At 41.2% G+C, this 16,861-nt stretch overlaps 1 protein-coding gene across 2 annotated transcripts in view; it reads right to left on the bottom strand.

Annotated features, from left to right (window-relative positions):
- CUX1 (cut like homeobox 1) overlaps positions 1-16,861 on the bottom strand; it is a 358,099-nt gene that overhangs the window by 178,184 nt on the left and 163,054 nt on the right. For both annotated transcript variants that reach the window (XM_083350660.1, XM_083350661.1), the window contains exon 4: positions 15,025-15,103. In XM_083350660.1, coding sequence (XP_083206786.1) covers positions 15,025-15,103 — 79 coding nt within the window. The remainder of the gene's footprint in view (positions 1-15,024; positions 15,104-16,861) is intronic.

Genomic DNA, 16,861 nt, shown 5'->3' with positions numbered 1-16,861 from the left:
CCGAGAATGAGAAGCACATTATTTCTGGTGGCTCAGCTCCTTTCTAAAAGCTTGTTTCCAGAAATGTGCTGGGGAGAATTCTGCTCGTGCCTCAGCCTCCATGCCACTAGGTCCTGCAAGGCTCTTAGGGTGCTTGCTCGTGCATTGATCATCTGCACGAAATGGTTAGGTGAGGCTGCAACATGTTCTTAAACTCAGGGAAGCCTAACCTTAGACTATGTTATCAAGTACACTGGAGGGTTGAGATGGTGATGATTTGGACAAAATTCAAGGGCCAACCCTGCAGCTTTTAAAAATATGATTTACTTCTTTGCTTAAGTAATATAAGAAAGAGGATTTACTTCTCATTCACGTTGTAGCTATGCACTCCTGCGGGAAAGCAATAATTGCAATCATGAGAAAACAATACTACAACTCGTGGGTTTTTAGAGGAATGAAAGCCTGTGATCGCAAAAACGAACCAGGACGCTTGAAACACACCTTAACTGCTCACAAACAGGTAACGGTGCAAACTGTTAGGCCACAATCAATCTTCTCATCTTTAAAGTATTACAATTGTATTTGGCATTTTTATTAATGGACAATTGATCAATCTATGGAAGGAGGGATCAATGTGATCAGGATGCCTGTTCTTGAAACATCCTCAAAATCATCACTCCAGTGGGCCAGTACATAGTCCCAACTGATTTATAAGCACATCTAACCCTGTTAGTAACCCATGCAAACTTCCCTGAATTTTGATAAGCAGTGCTTTAAAAGGTATTCCAAAATATAGATATTGTCCAGAACATAGGCTTATTTCTTAAGGCATACTGGAAGAACAGTTTTGAGAATGCCAAGGTTAATTACATCTTTTCATATCATTCAACTTTATGGTTGCCATTTATGTACAGTGAAGCATTTCCAAACCAAAACTGAATACCAGGAAGAGACACAGAGGCAAGAGCTTGCATTTAATTCAATTATGAGAACAGGAATAGAGCAGATATAGGAACAAAGATGGTGTATCAAAGATGCATGCATACTGTATGCAGATCCAGTATATTCACTTGAAAGGTTCACACACTATATAAATCAGCACGACTTTCCTAGTCTACAATTAACCAGGAAATTTCTATCAACCACCAGCTCCCTCCCTCCCTCCCTTCCAACAACTACATTATAAAATGAATAATGACTAAACCTTTAGTCAATAAATTTTCAAATCCCTGGAAAGCATTATATCGTAAGTAAAAATGTTGGCACTCTCATAATTATTCATCAGGATATGTATATTTAATTTAGCTCTATTAAAGGTTACTGTCAAAGAAGCAAAACAGTCACAGAATAAAGTATGAGCAGAATGTTAAAACCATCTCCTTGTATTAAGCTCCAAACTTTGCTTAAGCTGAGAAGAATGATTAAAATGTCAGCAGCTTTGAATATTGTTTTGGGATATGTTAAAGAGGCTATGCTGAACTAGACTTCTCCACTTTAATTTGTATAGTTTCTCTTAAAGAAAACTTAATTAAGCACAGTTATAATGACTATGGCATGATTTCATTTCCATGCAACCCTAATGATTCTGATGCCTCAAGATTCAAAAAGGAAGAAATATTGAAAATATTGAATATTGAAAATAAGATATGGGGGGGGGTATCTATTTATGCATAAAAAGGGCTTTTGATGTGCAGTTATATAAGCATGGCTATGCTAATTGAGTAAATGCAAACCAACCCAAGTTAGAGCAATGAGTTTTCTTACATGTATAAAACATTGGGACCTAAATATACCAATGCTCCCAGAGAATGTTCTGAAGTTGTAAGCCATTATAAAAATGTGTAAATTACAACCTTTAAAAGTTGTTCTGCAGCAATTACATAAAAACCAGAGGAACTGAGAGAGAAAAGGAATATCCCATTTCTCCCCCCCTCAGGGATACTACACATAAAAAAACTTGAGGGGGGCAGGGGCGGGTTTAAACTTGTAATATAAATATTATTGTGAAGAACATGGTTCTGATATGTGCAAGAGAGACTGCCTACCTCCAATAGTTCTTGCTTGTCCTAAACCAGGGGTCTTCAAACTTGGCCCTTTTATGACTTGTGGACTTCAACTCCCAGAATTCCTCAGCCAGCAAAGCTGGCTGAGGAATTCTGGGAGTTGAAGTCCACAAGTCATAAAAGGGCCAAGTTTGAAGACCCCTGTCCTAAACAATTGGCACAATGAGCATGCTCCAGGTCCCTTTCATTAAACACTCCATTTTTGAGATCCAGGAAGGGTGTCTTTTGTCTTCTGGAACAGCATTCCTCCAGAGATTCTTACAGCTCCTATCTCGAGGATGGCCAAGAAGTATTTGAAAAATGTGGCTATTCTTTCAGGTTTTGAATTATGATGCATATTGAGTCCTTAAAGGGTCTTATTTGTTTATGACATTGTCTTCTCCAAGTGCATTTGTTGTTGTTGTTGTTGTTCTTATTGCTTTATTGGTTGACTACTTTTTAACGTTGTAAGCTGCCCAGAGTGTTATGCACTGGGGCAGTCTTGAAATTTAATACACAACTTCAACAACAATAACAATAATAATAATAAGTCTTAATTATTCCACTTCTAGTGTGATGGAGGATGTGAGAGTGAATACCAAGCTGAATTACAAATTGGAGAGATCCACATAATTTATTATATTTTACATGTTAACAAAATGTATTAATATTTTAATTATTTATGTTTTAATTATATATGTACAGACATACTTTTATGACTGTAAGCCATAGGGGCTACCCTATGGTCTGCCAATAAATTTTATAATTTTATAAATTGAATGAATGAATGAACGAACGAATATGCAAGTAGTAACCTAAAGTACAAGTAGTCCCGAACTTACAACTGGTTGCTTAGCAAGCATTCAAAATTACAATAATAACTTACAACTCTGATTCTAAGTTCTGAGAGCTGAGCACCCCACCATCACATTATGAAAACTCAGATACTGGCCCAAATTTAGTCTGCAGCATCCTGCAATCACATAACCATTATTTACAACATTTTTTGTCCAAAAATCAGCATTTACTTGCAGCAAAACCCCCCACCCACCCATTGCAAAAAATGGATTCACTTAATGACTGTAGCATTCGCTTAATAACTGCCATAAAAAAGTAGTAACATTGGATCAGTTATGTGGGTGATGGACTTATGACCATCATAACAAACGATGGAAATTCTGCATTCTATTGTGCTGTGGTGGCACAATGTCTCAAATGCAGTATTGCCAGCTAACTCTACCCTCTGCCAGGGGTTCAATCCTGACTAGCTAAAGATTGACTTAGCCTTCCATCTTTCCGAGGTCGGTAAAATGAGGACCCAGATTGTTGGGGGCAATATGCTGACTCTGTAAACCGCTTAGAGAGGGCTGTAATCTATGAAGCGGTATATAAGTCTAAGTGCTACAAATCTAAATGCTATAAGTTGAGGACTATCTGTATTTAAACACATCGCTCTTATTTGGAGTCTGGGCACAACATGCACAACTAACTTAAGAACTCTCAAACCCAAAAGTATGTCCCAAATAAGCATCAGTTAAAACTCGGGTTGAGTCATCTGACATGCACTGCTACTGCGATCAAACAAAGAGCATGGGGGGTGGGGGGTACGACTCTAGACAAATTGGGGAAATCCCCGATTATATAAAATTAGCATGCCAGAGAAAAGCCTAGAATTAAAATATTTTCTATGTGCAGAGGGATTTTCATCAATTTTCCCCAAATGTGGAAGTGCCTTTTACCACGTTAACTAGCATATGCCACCCAGACAGAGCATTACCATCTCACAGAAAACAAGACCTTGGAGGGACGGTCATACATATTAAGCAGATTTTTGGGTGGGTGCCTCAAAGGTAGGGCATCCTGAACTAGTCCCAAAATTCTACCTATGCTGTTGAATGAGTTCCTTTCATTTGTTTTGAACACTTTGGCACAAAATCTGGTACAGTTAATCAGGTTTCTTAAGTTTAATTTTAACAAGCCAAAAGTTCTAGTAAGCACAATTAGCTCCATCACTTTGCCAAATGCTGTGCCTCCTGAAACATCTCTTCAACTTGGGCTTTAGAAGAGCAGTCCTGACGTTCTGCACCAAGGTACGTAAGAGCAAATTCCTTTTCTGTGCCTGGAATGGGAGGCTTTGGTATCCCAGAGGATGGATAAACTGGTACCCTCAGCCAGCATCATAAGAGAAATAACTGGAATAGAACCAATCTTAAACTACAAACAAAGACAGCAAGTTAAGTGGTTTGCTCACCTGGAGACAATGTCTTGGGATTCTATACCATGCAAGCAATACACAAAAAGAGAAGGCCAAAGAACATGAGGCAGACTCAAAAGGAGATGGAGAGACAATATCAAAGGCACACTATAACTGCATCAAATAACAATGATTGAGGCTGCCAAAAATACAAGAACCAGAACTTTTTATCTCCCTTTTCAGAGGAGAAGGAAGAGAAGGAGGAGGAAGAAGAGGCATCTTAAAATCCACACATCTTAAAATTGCCATGTTTGAAAACATTGCTCCAGTAAAAGCATGCAGGGATGCCCAAAACAAAACATTACTCTCCATAAAGCAGTTCCATTTCCAAATGCTGCTGCCTGAATAGATAACAAGGAGGCCAATAAGTCAGATAGGAGATATTCCTTGAACTTTCCTGTCAGGTTTTATATTTGTTTTAATTTTTTGTTTTGTTATATGGTGCCCAGAATCATGTTGGATGAGATGGGCAGTTATATAATTTCAGTAAATAAATAAAAGTGGTTTTGCAGTGTGTTGGATAATCTTCTTCCAAATAATTGATTGCTGGGTTTTACAATTGTATATGGGTATCTTGTGCCCTACTTTTTTTTATTATTGACATGTATCATCTTCATAAACTGCCTTGAACTCTGTAAGGAAACACGGGTCATGAACTCCCACCCCAAAATTAAAACACGAGATTTACCATTTTATGCTACTTAGCATTTGGGCTGAAGCATGCCATTAATTTTAATCTAAGAATGCAATCCAGCATGCAAAATTTTTTACAAAATTGGTAAAAGCTGATTTGGGGCTTCTTCTATACTCATGGCCCATGCCCAAAATTAGCTTTTCCCTGGTCTGGACTCTTTCAGCTATATTAGAGCTGCAACTCCCAGAATGTCTATAGAGTTAGGTTCCTGGGAATTCTGGAAGCAGCCGCCCAATAACTGGAGGGCTCCAGGCTGGAGACGGGCATAGCAATGCCGTAAACTGTTTAAAAAGAAAACAAAGCTTAGCTCTTCTCTCCTGCTTTCCCCTGCCTGTGCTATTAGGTGAAGTGTTCAATCTGCCTCTTGTGAGTCTTGCTTCCTCAGTGATGTCACACGCCCACGTGGGCTCCTTTGCACTGGGGCACTTTAGGCGAATGTAATCATATGATTACATAATTAACCCAGCTGTCTCATTAAGAAAATCAACTGAAATTCAGGCCATAATTAGTCATACAGCAATTAACATGCTGATGAGCAAAAATGATGACAATCCCTCAGGATGGGGAGGATGCTGGGACCACCCATGTCATTGCCAAAAAAAAAAAGAAAAAAAAGAGAGAGAGCAATCCTATTCCAGCTCACTTAATCTAACAGGAGGAAGAAAAGCCCGGCTCAAGACTTAAATAGCAGGCACAGTTCATACATTAATAAGACCCCTCCCTCCCAGTTAGGCTGCTGTTCAAAAAGACAGTTAAAACAGGCTGGGGCAATTGGGAGACCAATTCTGAATCCAAAACTCCAGTCCACATTTTACAGCTGAGCCAACAGTATTCAAAAGCAAGAATGAGCTGCATACAATGGTGATATATTGGGGGGGGGGAAGAGAGAAACGGGACAGAGGGAGGTGGCAACAAGTAGAAGAACCAGTTGTTTGTGTGGGGAGGGGGGAAAGGAGGGAGGGAGGGAGGAAGTCGATTCCAGAGAAGCAGAAAAGGGGATACCTAAGTACAGCACTCATTGGAACAGTAGAAGTAAGCAGGTCTTGGCTGAAGGAGCTGGTTTGTGGCAAGAAGAACCTGTTTCTTCTAAGCGAAATGCTCTAACCCTTATCCTCAGTTATTTATTTATTTATTTATTTATTTATTTATTTATTTATTTATTTATTTATTTATTTATTTTATTGGATTTGTATACCGCCCTATTCCCGTAGGACTCAGGGCGGTTTACAGGGCAGTTAAAACCATGAGTACAAAAAAATTAAAAACAAATAAAACAATTAAATTAAATTCAAGCCCCAAGAGTAAATCTAAAACCCAGTTAAATTAACAACCCCACAGTCTGGACCAAACAGATCGAAGAGCCAAGTTTTCAGGTTTTTGAGCGAAGGTTATCCTGGCCAATCTGCCCAGCATTGCCTCCTCTCATTGCTAATAGCTCTGTAGGTGTTTCTGCAGAGTAGAAATCTTCCTAACATCAATAACCCAGACCTGGTCTTTCCAGGGACTGAATACGAGGACTTCTCCAGACAAAGTGTATGCTGTATTGCCCACAGCCACCTGGGTAGTCATATAATTGAGGGCCTTTCTGTTCTAAATAAGTCCCTGCAGGCAGACAGGTAAGCAAGTCACAGAGAAGGCTTTAAACTTATTCACTGCTTGATGATCCCATTACTTGATGGGAAATAACAAGCTCTTCTTCTGATGTTGGAAATTGCTCCATCGATATATACAGTTGTGCTGCCTCATTTCTGGTTTCTGAGAACATGGCTCAGGTCTACTAACGGGAAGGAGACAGGAATCAATCACAGTGGAAAATGAGTCAAGCCAGAGAGATCTATAACTATGTAAAGAATCCCAATGGTTCGAGCAATTGTTCAGAATTATGCCCTGCTCACCCTCCTCACTGATACTTGTTTGTCTGCCCTGAGCGAGGAAGAGCAATTGTTAGGGGCGAGATGGGAGTTGTAAACCCTGATCACTTCCTTCTCTGTCCCTGGGAACTGGTGAAATCTATGTTCAGAGAAACAGACCAAGTGCAGGAGAACCTTATCCACATTCTTCTAAAATCCAAAGGTGGGAGGAAAGAAGAGGTAGGTCGGCCAGAGTGATGGACTAAAGCAGCCAAATTTAAGAGGCCTTTCTCTTTTTTTTCTTTCTTTTTTTTCCTGTTTGCTTAGAATGGTGCAGCGTTCCCAAAAGTGCAAGGGAAAACATACTTGATCGTCCTCATTTCAGTACAACAGCCAGAGTACAGCAGGTGAGAGCATTCCAAGGCCTTTTCTAGAAGACCCCACCATTTTATTGCCTTGGGCTGAGACGGCATTTTTTCCATTGGCTGATTGGATGTTTTGGTATTCCAAGTTTATTTATTTCCTATGGATTTTCATTAAAGCAGAGCTGTTTTTTTTCTCGGTTTGTTTTAAAAAAAACACAAAAACTTCTCTCCCATTTGTACAGAATCCTTGAAAGTTCCAGGATCTACACAAAAATTGTGGATCTGCAGTTGTTATCAATAGGGCAAATACTGCTATGCCAACCCACAACCAACCGAGCTGTATTATTTTTCCCTACCTGCAACACATGCTAGATGCACACGGCTCTAATACAACAAAGCTGGCAATCTCTATTTATCTTGCTAAATTCCAATTTGCCGAACGGTAACTCATTCATCTCCTGGGGTTGGATGGGGGGTGCGGGGAGGGGGTGTGTATCGAATGGTAAAACAAAAGGACTTCATTACAGGCCCCTGTAACACTGACAACAGTCAGACAGACCGTTATGAAACATGAGCAGAACCACACAGGCAATTAATATTTTATACAGCTGGTAATGGCTTCCAAAGGGCTGGCTCTAAAAATAATTCATTCTCTGCGCTTCAAATCCTTTCAGAGAGGTTGTATCTGCTTTTCCAAAACCAGGTCTTCAAGCAAAAGTGCCTCAGCGCCTGCTTTCTTTCGAGAAATCTCCCTCCCACACAACTTCTAAGAAGGAAGGAAGAGCTGGGGAAAAGAGTGTCCTCGAGCAAGTCCTTTCAAATGCACAAATCAGCAGCACTAAGAGGCATAAAGGAGGTCTTAAGTGACCCTTTATTCTGCCCTTGGGAATTCTCAACAATATCCATAACTATGACACACACAGACGCACACATATACATACACACGTACACACAGAGAAAGAGACAATATGCCAGAGATAAGCAAAGAAATGCATTCCCAGAGATGATGCAGAGCAGAAGATACAGTTAGACCTGGGACACCAGTTTGGCCCACTGACAATTGTTCTGCTTTATTTACTTGACATAACCATTACGAGGAACGGAGAGGCAGGCATGGAAATCCGTAAATACTATCATAATACGCTCTTATACACCCTTCCACAAATAAAAATGCATCACAGACCAAGTAGCGTAATGGCTTCCAAATATTCAAATGCATCCTGATGTAATTGATACATTATTTCCCAGAAAATTAATGAATCCACATTGCCCGGAGGGTCTTTTGTGGAGAAGGTGCGCTTTCACTGTTTGGCAGTGCCAGATTAGAGAGACAAAATTATCCATGATGAAGGAACTGCCAAACCTAGCAGACAACTTTCTCTCCCAAAAAGTAGAGAAGGGAACCAGGGGATTAGCCATATTGGATCCTGAAGCTAAAACTCAAATACTTTGGCCACCTAATGAGAAGGAAGGACTCACTGGAGAAGAGCCTAATGCTGGGAAAGATTGAGGGCAATAGAAGAAGGAGACGAAAGAGAATGAGATGGCTGGATGGAGTCACTGAAGCAGTAGGTGTGAGCTTAAATGGACTCCAGAAGATGGCAGAGGACAGGAAAGCCTGGAGGAACATTGTCCATAGGGTCATGATGGGTCGGACACGACTTCGCAACTAACAACAACAACAACAACAACAACAGAAATGAAATGATAGAAAGTGTCAAAGCTACAGGAACCTTGGGGGGAAGTGATCATGCAATATTGGAATTCAACATTCTGGAAGCACAAGCAATAGAACACAGCCAAACTAGAGTCTTGGACTTTAAAAGAGCTAATTTCAATAAATTTAAGAGAGGGCTTGGGAAGGATTCCATGGATGAGAATCCTAAAGGGGAAAACAACTCAAGAAGTTTGGGAAATTTTGAAAAGTGAGATAATAAAGGCCCAGTCTAGCACAATACCAACAAAGAAGAAAAATAACAGCTCTCAAAAGAAACCAGCATGGCTGCATAAAGAACTCTCTGATAAATTGAAAGATAAAAAGGACAAGTATAAAAAGTAGAAAGAGGGGAACATAACTAAGGCAGAATATCAACAAATAGCCCGTGCCTGCAAAGATGAAGTGAGGAGAGCTAAGGCTCAAAATGAACTAAGACTTGTGACCAAAGTCAAAAATAACAAAAAAGCTTCTTTCAACATGTAAAAAACAAAAAAAAGTTAAGGAAATGATTGGTCCATTAGTGGGGGAAAGTGGCAAGAAGGTGACAAGCAACAGGGAGAAAGCAGAACTATTTAACTGCAGCTGCAGCTGCCAAAAAAGCCAACACAGTGCTAGGCTGCATTAACAGAGGAATAGAATCAAGATCACGTGAAGTATTAGTAACTACTTTACAATGCTTTGGTAAGGCCACACTTGGAATACTGCATCCAGTTTTGGTCACCATGATGTAAAAAAGATGTTGAGACTCTAGAAAGAGTACAGAGAAGAGCAACAAAGATGATTAGGGGACTGGAGGCTAAAACATATAAGGAACGGTTGCTGGAATTGGGTATGTGTAGTTTAACGAAGAAAAGGGTGAGGGGTGACATGATAGCAGTGTTCCAATATCTCAGGGGCTGCCACAAAGAAGAGGGAGTCAAGTTATTCTCCAAAGCACCTGAAGGCAGGACAAGAAGCAACGGATGGAAACTAATCAAGGAGAGAAGCAACCTAGAACTTAGGAGAAATTTTCTGACAGTTAGAACAACTAACCAGTGGAACAACCTGCCTCCAGAAGCGGTGAATGCTCCAACTCTGGAAGTCTTTAAGAAGAGACTGGACAGCCATTTGTCTGAAATGGTATAGGGTTTCCTGCCTGAGCAGGGGGTGTTTTTCCGAGATATCTTGTCTTTTTTTTATGTTCAATCAGGTTTGATTCTCAGAAACTGCAAGGTTTTTTGCAACCTTTTTCAGAGCTGGTTTGCCATCTAGGCCTGAGAGAAAGTGACTGATCCAAGGACACCCAGCCGGCTTTGTGCCTAAGGTGGGATGAATGGATTATAGCCTGAGGCTTTAACCATTACACCAAACTAGCTTTATGGCTTGTTAGGGTGCATCAAATTTTCCAGCTACACATCTCCTTGCCTGTGTTCTGTACCAGCCTGCTACCGGCCCTGCAGAAAACGCAGGGACAACCCCTTTTACAAGAAGGCAAGAGGCTGGAACTAAGCCTGCCAAATTTATTGATACAAAAACAAACAAGACACGAACCAAGAAACAGGAGCTTTTCAAGCAGTTGACTTCAGCAAACCAGCCCTCCCACGCATTCCCCTTTTATACAGTTTAGGGCGTGGCTTCTCTCTGCCTCCTTCCGAGGTGCCCCATTGCCTTCCTCTGTTTACTCCTGATTGACTGCCTCCTGCGTCGGGCGTCCTTGAACAGGGCCAGCTGTGGGTCATCTTCATCCACGCTGTCAGGTTCACACAGCTGGGTCTCCGTCGTGACCAGGTGGGAGGGGCCTGGCTGAGGGCTCTCATCAGCAAGCTCTTCAACACCCTCAGCAACATCTCCAACACCCCCCTCCTCCTCCTCTGAGTCGTCTGACCCAACTGCCGAACCCACAGGCTGACCCTGAATCACAACAGCCCCTGAATGAAAAGGAGCATACAAACTACACTGATTCTTCCCAGGGATATCAGAATTGCAGCTCTACATTTTTTAACATTCTAGAGCAGGGGTCCCCAACCCCTGGTCTGTCAACCAGTACTGGGCCGCAGCATGCCAGCAACCAGTCCGCACAAACAAGCCAATCCCCATCCGCGAGTTGCAGGCAACACACAAAACCACGCACTCTCCGGTCTATGGAGAAACCTCCCTCCACAGAACTGGTTCCTGGCGCCCAAAAGTTTCGGGACCTCTGTTCTAGAGACAGTTTTGATTTTGTTTAGTCTCATCCCTGTATCTTTCTGGAGTGGCAACCAGCAAAGAGCATTTATTTAACAGTGGAAATTTTCTAAAAACAGAAATGCTGTTACTCTTTAAATTATTAAACTCTTTGGTTATAAATGCTGCCTAAAACTGATAAGTTTGTTGTAACGGATGTTCAGAACCATGCTTGCCCACAACAAAAAAGGAGACCTTGAATTAAACGGAATACATCATCAATATTATCAGCTGCTTAATTTCTATATTATTTAGAAATGTCTATCATAACTGAACAGAGGCAACTGAAAATGCAGAATAACCGAATAACATAGCTGGAAGGGACCTGGAGATCTTCTAGTCCAACCCTCTGCTCAAGCAGGAAACCCTACCATTTCAGATAAAAGGTTTTCCAATCTCTTTCTTAAAAACCTCCAGTGTCAGAGTACCCACAACTTTTTGCAGCACAAACCAAATTATAATAGTTTCTTATCTATTGTCAAACAGATATTTCTCAGGGATGTTTTGTCCTCAACAGCTACCTTTTTATCCTTGCAGTGATGGCATTGTCAGAAAATAATAGCTCAAGGGGATAAGGAAGAAAAAAAATTATTAGGAACAACAATAACAAAAATAAAAATCAGATTAGGGATGAATAGAAACAGCAAATCAGCTAAAAATACTAAACTGGAGCTCTGGCCTCGTGACTTACTAAAATTTATCATACAAGCATCTAACAGGACACACGTGGTTTGTTAAGGTGTCCAAAATCTTAAAACCAGAGACCTGGGTAGCCTTATCTGGACCCCTTATTCCTTTTGTCACAATACTTGGCAACAGCTTGCATTATATTAATTTGTTGCACTATTGGTTTATTTTATGAAATCATGAAATTGATAAGAGTGCCAGATATGAAGTGCTCCTTTAGCAGATCAGCAGGCTATTGGGTGAATGTAACAGGCGGGGTCAAGAGATGCTTCCAGTCCACTGGTATATGTATTTATTTAAGTATGCCATATCAATGGCTTCTCAGAAGGGGAAAAACTTAAGGAATGTATACAATATTCAGAAATAATCTCCCCTGCCTACTACAGGCATAAAATGAATACGTTCAATCAGTCATTAGAATCCACAGAATCTGCCACAAGAGTGCCAATCAATTTTTACAGCAATGACAATTTGTGGGTTAAGGGGAGAGAGAAATGTTAAGCTTTTAAACTGTTGAGAAATGGTACAATATCATGTGCATGTTAGAGCCTAACATGACTAAGAAATATACCCCATTTCCGGTTCCAAACTGATTTGCCAGTAGGTGAATGGGCTTTTTCCTCCATTTATTATTACAGGTAGTCCTTGACTTAGGACTACAATTTGGGCTGGAACGTCCATCGCTAAGCTGCTTGGTCATTAAGTGAGTCATCATGTGACCACATCTGATTTTAGACTCTCCTTTTTTTTGGCCACTTTTGTTAAGCAAATCTGGCTTCCCTCATTGATACTGCTTGTTGGAAGCTAGCTGGAAGATCACAAATGGCAGTCAAATAATCCCAGGGCACTGAAACTGTCGTAAATACAGGTGGCCATGGAATATCACAACCAACCTTAAAGGTGAGTTGGTTGCCAAGTACCCGAAATGCGGTCACGTGACGTACGTGTGCGTATCTGTGTGCCCCCTCCATCCAAACTGGGTTATAAGTAGCTTTTGGGAAGGGTGTCCATCATAACTTTAAGCAACCAGTCATTAAATGATTACGTGTAATTAATATCAATCATGAAGTATTCTCCTTAAAAAGTCACTTCTTTCCATTTCAGCATACCTAGTGTCTGAAAGCATGTTTTGGCAGCCAGCCAGCATACCTATAAACTAGCAATTGCCAGGTATATGCAAAGCTCAGGCTTTATATTAGGAAGTCCTTGGTTCAAATCTCAAGCATCTCTAAACTAGATAGGAAAAGACTTAGCATTTTACTATGCTTTACTAATTTACTCTAAAAGATCAAAGAAAAAAATCTATTAATTAAAATTACTGGGCTATAGAAACCGAAAAAGTTTGAGTTAGTTTTAAGACAGCTTTTTATTGTCCTATTTTTTTAGAGGTTCTATATATAGTTCTATAAAACCCAATACACATAAGCCAGATTTTAAGTAGGATGATTACAGCATAGTCTGAGCCTGTTCATATCTCTTGTACATATATGCCCTGGTCAAATATTTCCCCCTCTATGAAGGCAGGATAGTACATTGGATAAGTACAGGCTACCCCATCCCACCAATTAGAAGGGTTGGATCCAGACAAATCATGTCTGGCCATCTGCATTTTCAAACATTCTGATTTGATTTGATTTGATTTTGATTTTATTAAATTTATATGCCGCCCTTCTCCCTGAGGACTCAGGGTGGCTCACCACCATAAAAATTAAAAAACATAAAGTAAAAAAATTAAAAAAGAATTAAACAATAAATGCAATAAATACAAGACAATTTAACCCAGTAAAAAGCCTAATTAAAAGCCGTAGTCAGTCCAGGCCCGCTTGTTGGAACAACCAGGTTGGTTGGCGGAAGGACCAAAGGTCAGGGGCCGTCCGCAGCTCCGGGGGTTGTTCATTCCAGAGGGTTGGCGCGCCCACAGAGAAAGCTCTCCCCCTGGGGGTCGCCAGCTGGCATTGCCTGGCCGACGGCACCCTGAGGAGGCCGACTCTGTGGGAGCGAACCGGGCGATGGGAGGTTGACAATGGCAGCAGGTGGTCTCGCAAGTACCCCGGGCCTAAGCCATGTAGGGCTTTAAAGGTTATTACCAGCACCTTGAATTGCACTCGGAGGGTAACCAGAAGCCAATGCAACTTGCGCAGGAATGGTGTAACATGGGAGTACCGAGATACTCCCATAAGCACCCGCGCGGCCGCATTTTGCACCAGTTGAAGCCTCCGGGTGCTCTTCAAGGGCAGCCCCATGTAAAGAGCATTGCAGTAATCCAGGCGAGAAGTGACGAGGGCATGGGTAACGGTGCATAGGGCATCTCGGTCCAAAAAGGGGCGCAACTGTGCAAAGGCTCCCCTGGTCACGGCCGTTAGATGATCTTCCAAATTAAGCCGTGAATCCAGGACACCCAAGTTGGGAGCCTTTTCTGAGGGGGGGCAATACCTCCCCTCATCAAAAGAGATGGAACTTGTTGGACAATACGAGATGCTGGTATCCACAGCCACTCGGTCTTGGAGGGGTTAAGCCTGAGCCTGTTCCTTCCCATCCAGACCCGAACTCAAATTAAATTCTAGCAGCAAAAGGCACAGTAGAATACTCCAAATAGGGTTTCAATGCTTGCATTATAGATTCCTTTTATCTCAATATGGATACAAATAGAATTTATAAGTAGTATAAGCTATGCTGAGTGGTCTAAGAACATTCCATACATGAATTATACGCAGAGAAAGAGAGAAGAGCCTGGAATGCAGAATGCTAGGAATAAAGGCCAAACACCCACAGGAAAACATCTTGCTTTATAATTATAATAAGCCACATCAGGGAATCAAGGCTCATTATTTCAAGATACATTTCCTGATCGTGTCAATCGTAAGACTTAAGAACAAACTGGAAAAAGGCATATGAAAGTGCGCATTGTTAAATAAACTTTCCAGTGTGTTTTAAATCTTCAAAGGCTATGCAGCCATCCATGCTCACAGCAGATCCTAGAAAAATCTGACCTTGAAAGAACTGAACACGAACAGAAAAACTGGCAGAGTTAAAGAATCAGTTAATAACTCAGCTAGCTAGCATCTCCTGCTTCTCTCTCTCTTGCATCACAGAGTGTTTCAGGCCAGGCAACAGCCGAGGAGAAATACCTCTTAATCCTGCAGCCAAACACACCAGGCAAAGGTGAAAATGTCCAATGGAACTTAAGCCCATAAACATGCTTGCTTTTTAGAACAGCACAGTAAGTCAGTGTACCTGGAACATCAATTAATCTCTTGTAGACATTCAGGAATGCCGCTTCTGCTTCCTTGCTTCTTTTGCCTAATGCATCAATCTGTGGAAAAAAAAGAAAAAGAAAGAAAGAGAATAAATCTTGGATCAGTTCCCACATCATACATCAATACAGTACATGTGACTGAATATATGACTGCATGAACATTAATGATGTTCATTTAAGATTAAAGTGAGGAATTGAGACCTTCACAATAAGTTCAGTTCTTTCCAGTTGGAAGACCTTTCATCTACTTGGTGCAAGCACCCAATTTTAGGATACCAATAAATCTTTCATTGCTGTAGCAGACTTCTGTCATTAAGAGGAGAAAGAAACAAGGGGCAATGATGGGACCAACCAGAAAGAATTGCTGTAGATAAGTTTCTGAAATGCCCAAGCCAAGGCATTTTATTGAGATTAGAATACTGGAATGACCTAAAATACCTTGATTCCCAGTTCAACAACCATATGGCTTAACTTACGACATTCGTGGCTGAATGTATTTTAAATTTCTAAGTATAAATGCAATTAACACCCATTCTTCCCCATTCACATCCACCTTCATCTGTAACAAGGTAATGTATTGTCTTCCAATTGTTTTGGATTCTAACTCCTACAGGGCCCCAGTCAGATTGTTCTCAATAATTTAAACAGCCCAACAACTCTGATGAGCTACTTAGCATCAGACACCTGCCTTTCCAGCTATCATTTAGTAATAGTTTCAGTTAGTCATCCAGCAACAGTTGCAACAGCAGGGATTATTTCTATCTCCAGAAGGAAACCTAGAATTAATGGCCATAGTGAATCTAGATTTGATGAGGTCACCCCAAACAACTGCTAGGAAGTCCTGTACCAGGTAGCCTTTGGGTTTTGGAATGCTACTGTGAAAATCTACAGATCAGAAGTTTCTAACATTGAATTCCTGAGAAAACCTCTGGGGTGCATATATTTGTGTATCAGTATGGTGTACAAAAAGGGACGCGGTGGCTCAGTGGGTTAGGACGCTGAGCTTGTCGACCAGAAGGTTGGCAGTTTGGCGGGTCGAATCCCGAGTGCCGCGTAACAGAGTGAGCGCCTGTTACTCGTCCCAGCTTCTGCCAACCTAGCAGTTCGAAAGCACGTAAAAATGCAAGTAGAAAAATAGGGACCACTACGGTGGGAAGGTAACAGCGTTCCGTGCGCCTTTGGCGTCTAGTCATGCCGGCCACGTGACCACGGAGACGTCCTCGGACAAGCGCTGGCTCTTTGGCTTTGAAACGGAGATGAGCACCGGCCCCTAGAGTCGGAAACGACTAGCACGCCTGTGCGGGGGAACCTTTACCTTTACGGTGTACATCCCTGTAAGACCCCTTTTCTAAAAGATAGTGTAAAATTAAGTCAAAAAGCTTCATACACACCAATGGTGGAGAGTATCATTACAGACCTCAAATGCTTTAGAAAGAGCTGCTGGGTTGTTGTTTTTTTTTCCTTCTTAGAAAAAGAAAAAGAAGAGTTTTGCTGAACTTCCAATGCCTATTCCAGCTTTCTATCACCATAAGGCTAAAACAAATCCCTCTTGGTGAATTCACTTTTGTATTTCTAGCACCAGACACTGAGAGTCCCAAAGGTGCTTTTCCAAAAGGCAACTGGACTTTCTTGGTTTTTTTCCCCTTGAGAAATGTTTCACTTCTCATCCAAGAAGTTTCTTTGGTTCAAAACAGAAGAAGCTTCTTAGATGAGAAGTGATACGTTTCCAGGGGGAGAAAAAATCAAGAAAGTCCAGTTGCCTTTTGGAAAAGTATCTTTGGGACAACCATGACTTGGAAGATTGAGAATCTCCAT

Source organism: Vipera ursinii (assembly GCF_947247035.1).
Source record: "Vipera ursinii genome assembly, chromosome: 1".
In the NCBI taxonomy this organism is placed as follows: domain Eukaryota; kingdom Metazoa; phylum Chordata; class Lepidosauria; order Squamata; family Viperidae; genus Vipera; species Vipera ursinii.
Note: the sequence above shows the minus strand (reverse complement) of the source record. Positions and strands in the feature narration are given on the sequence as shown.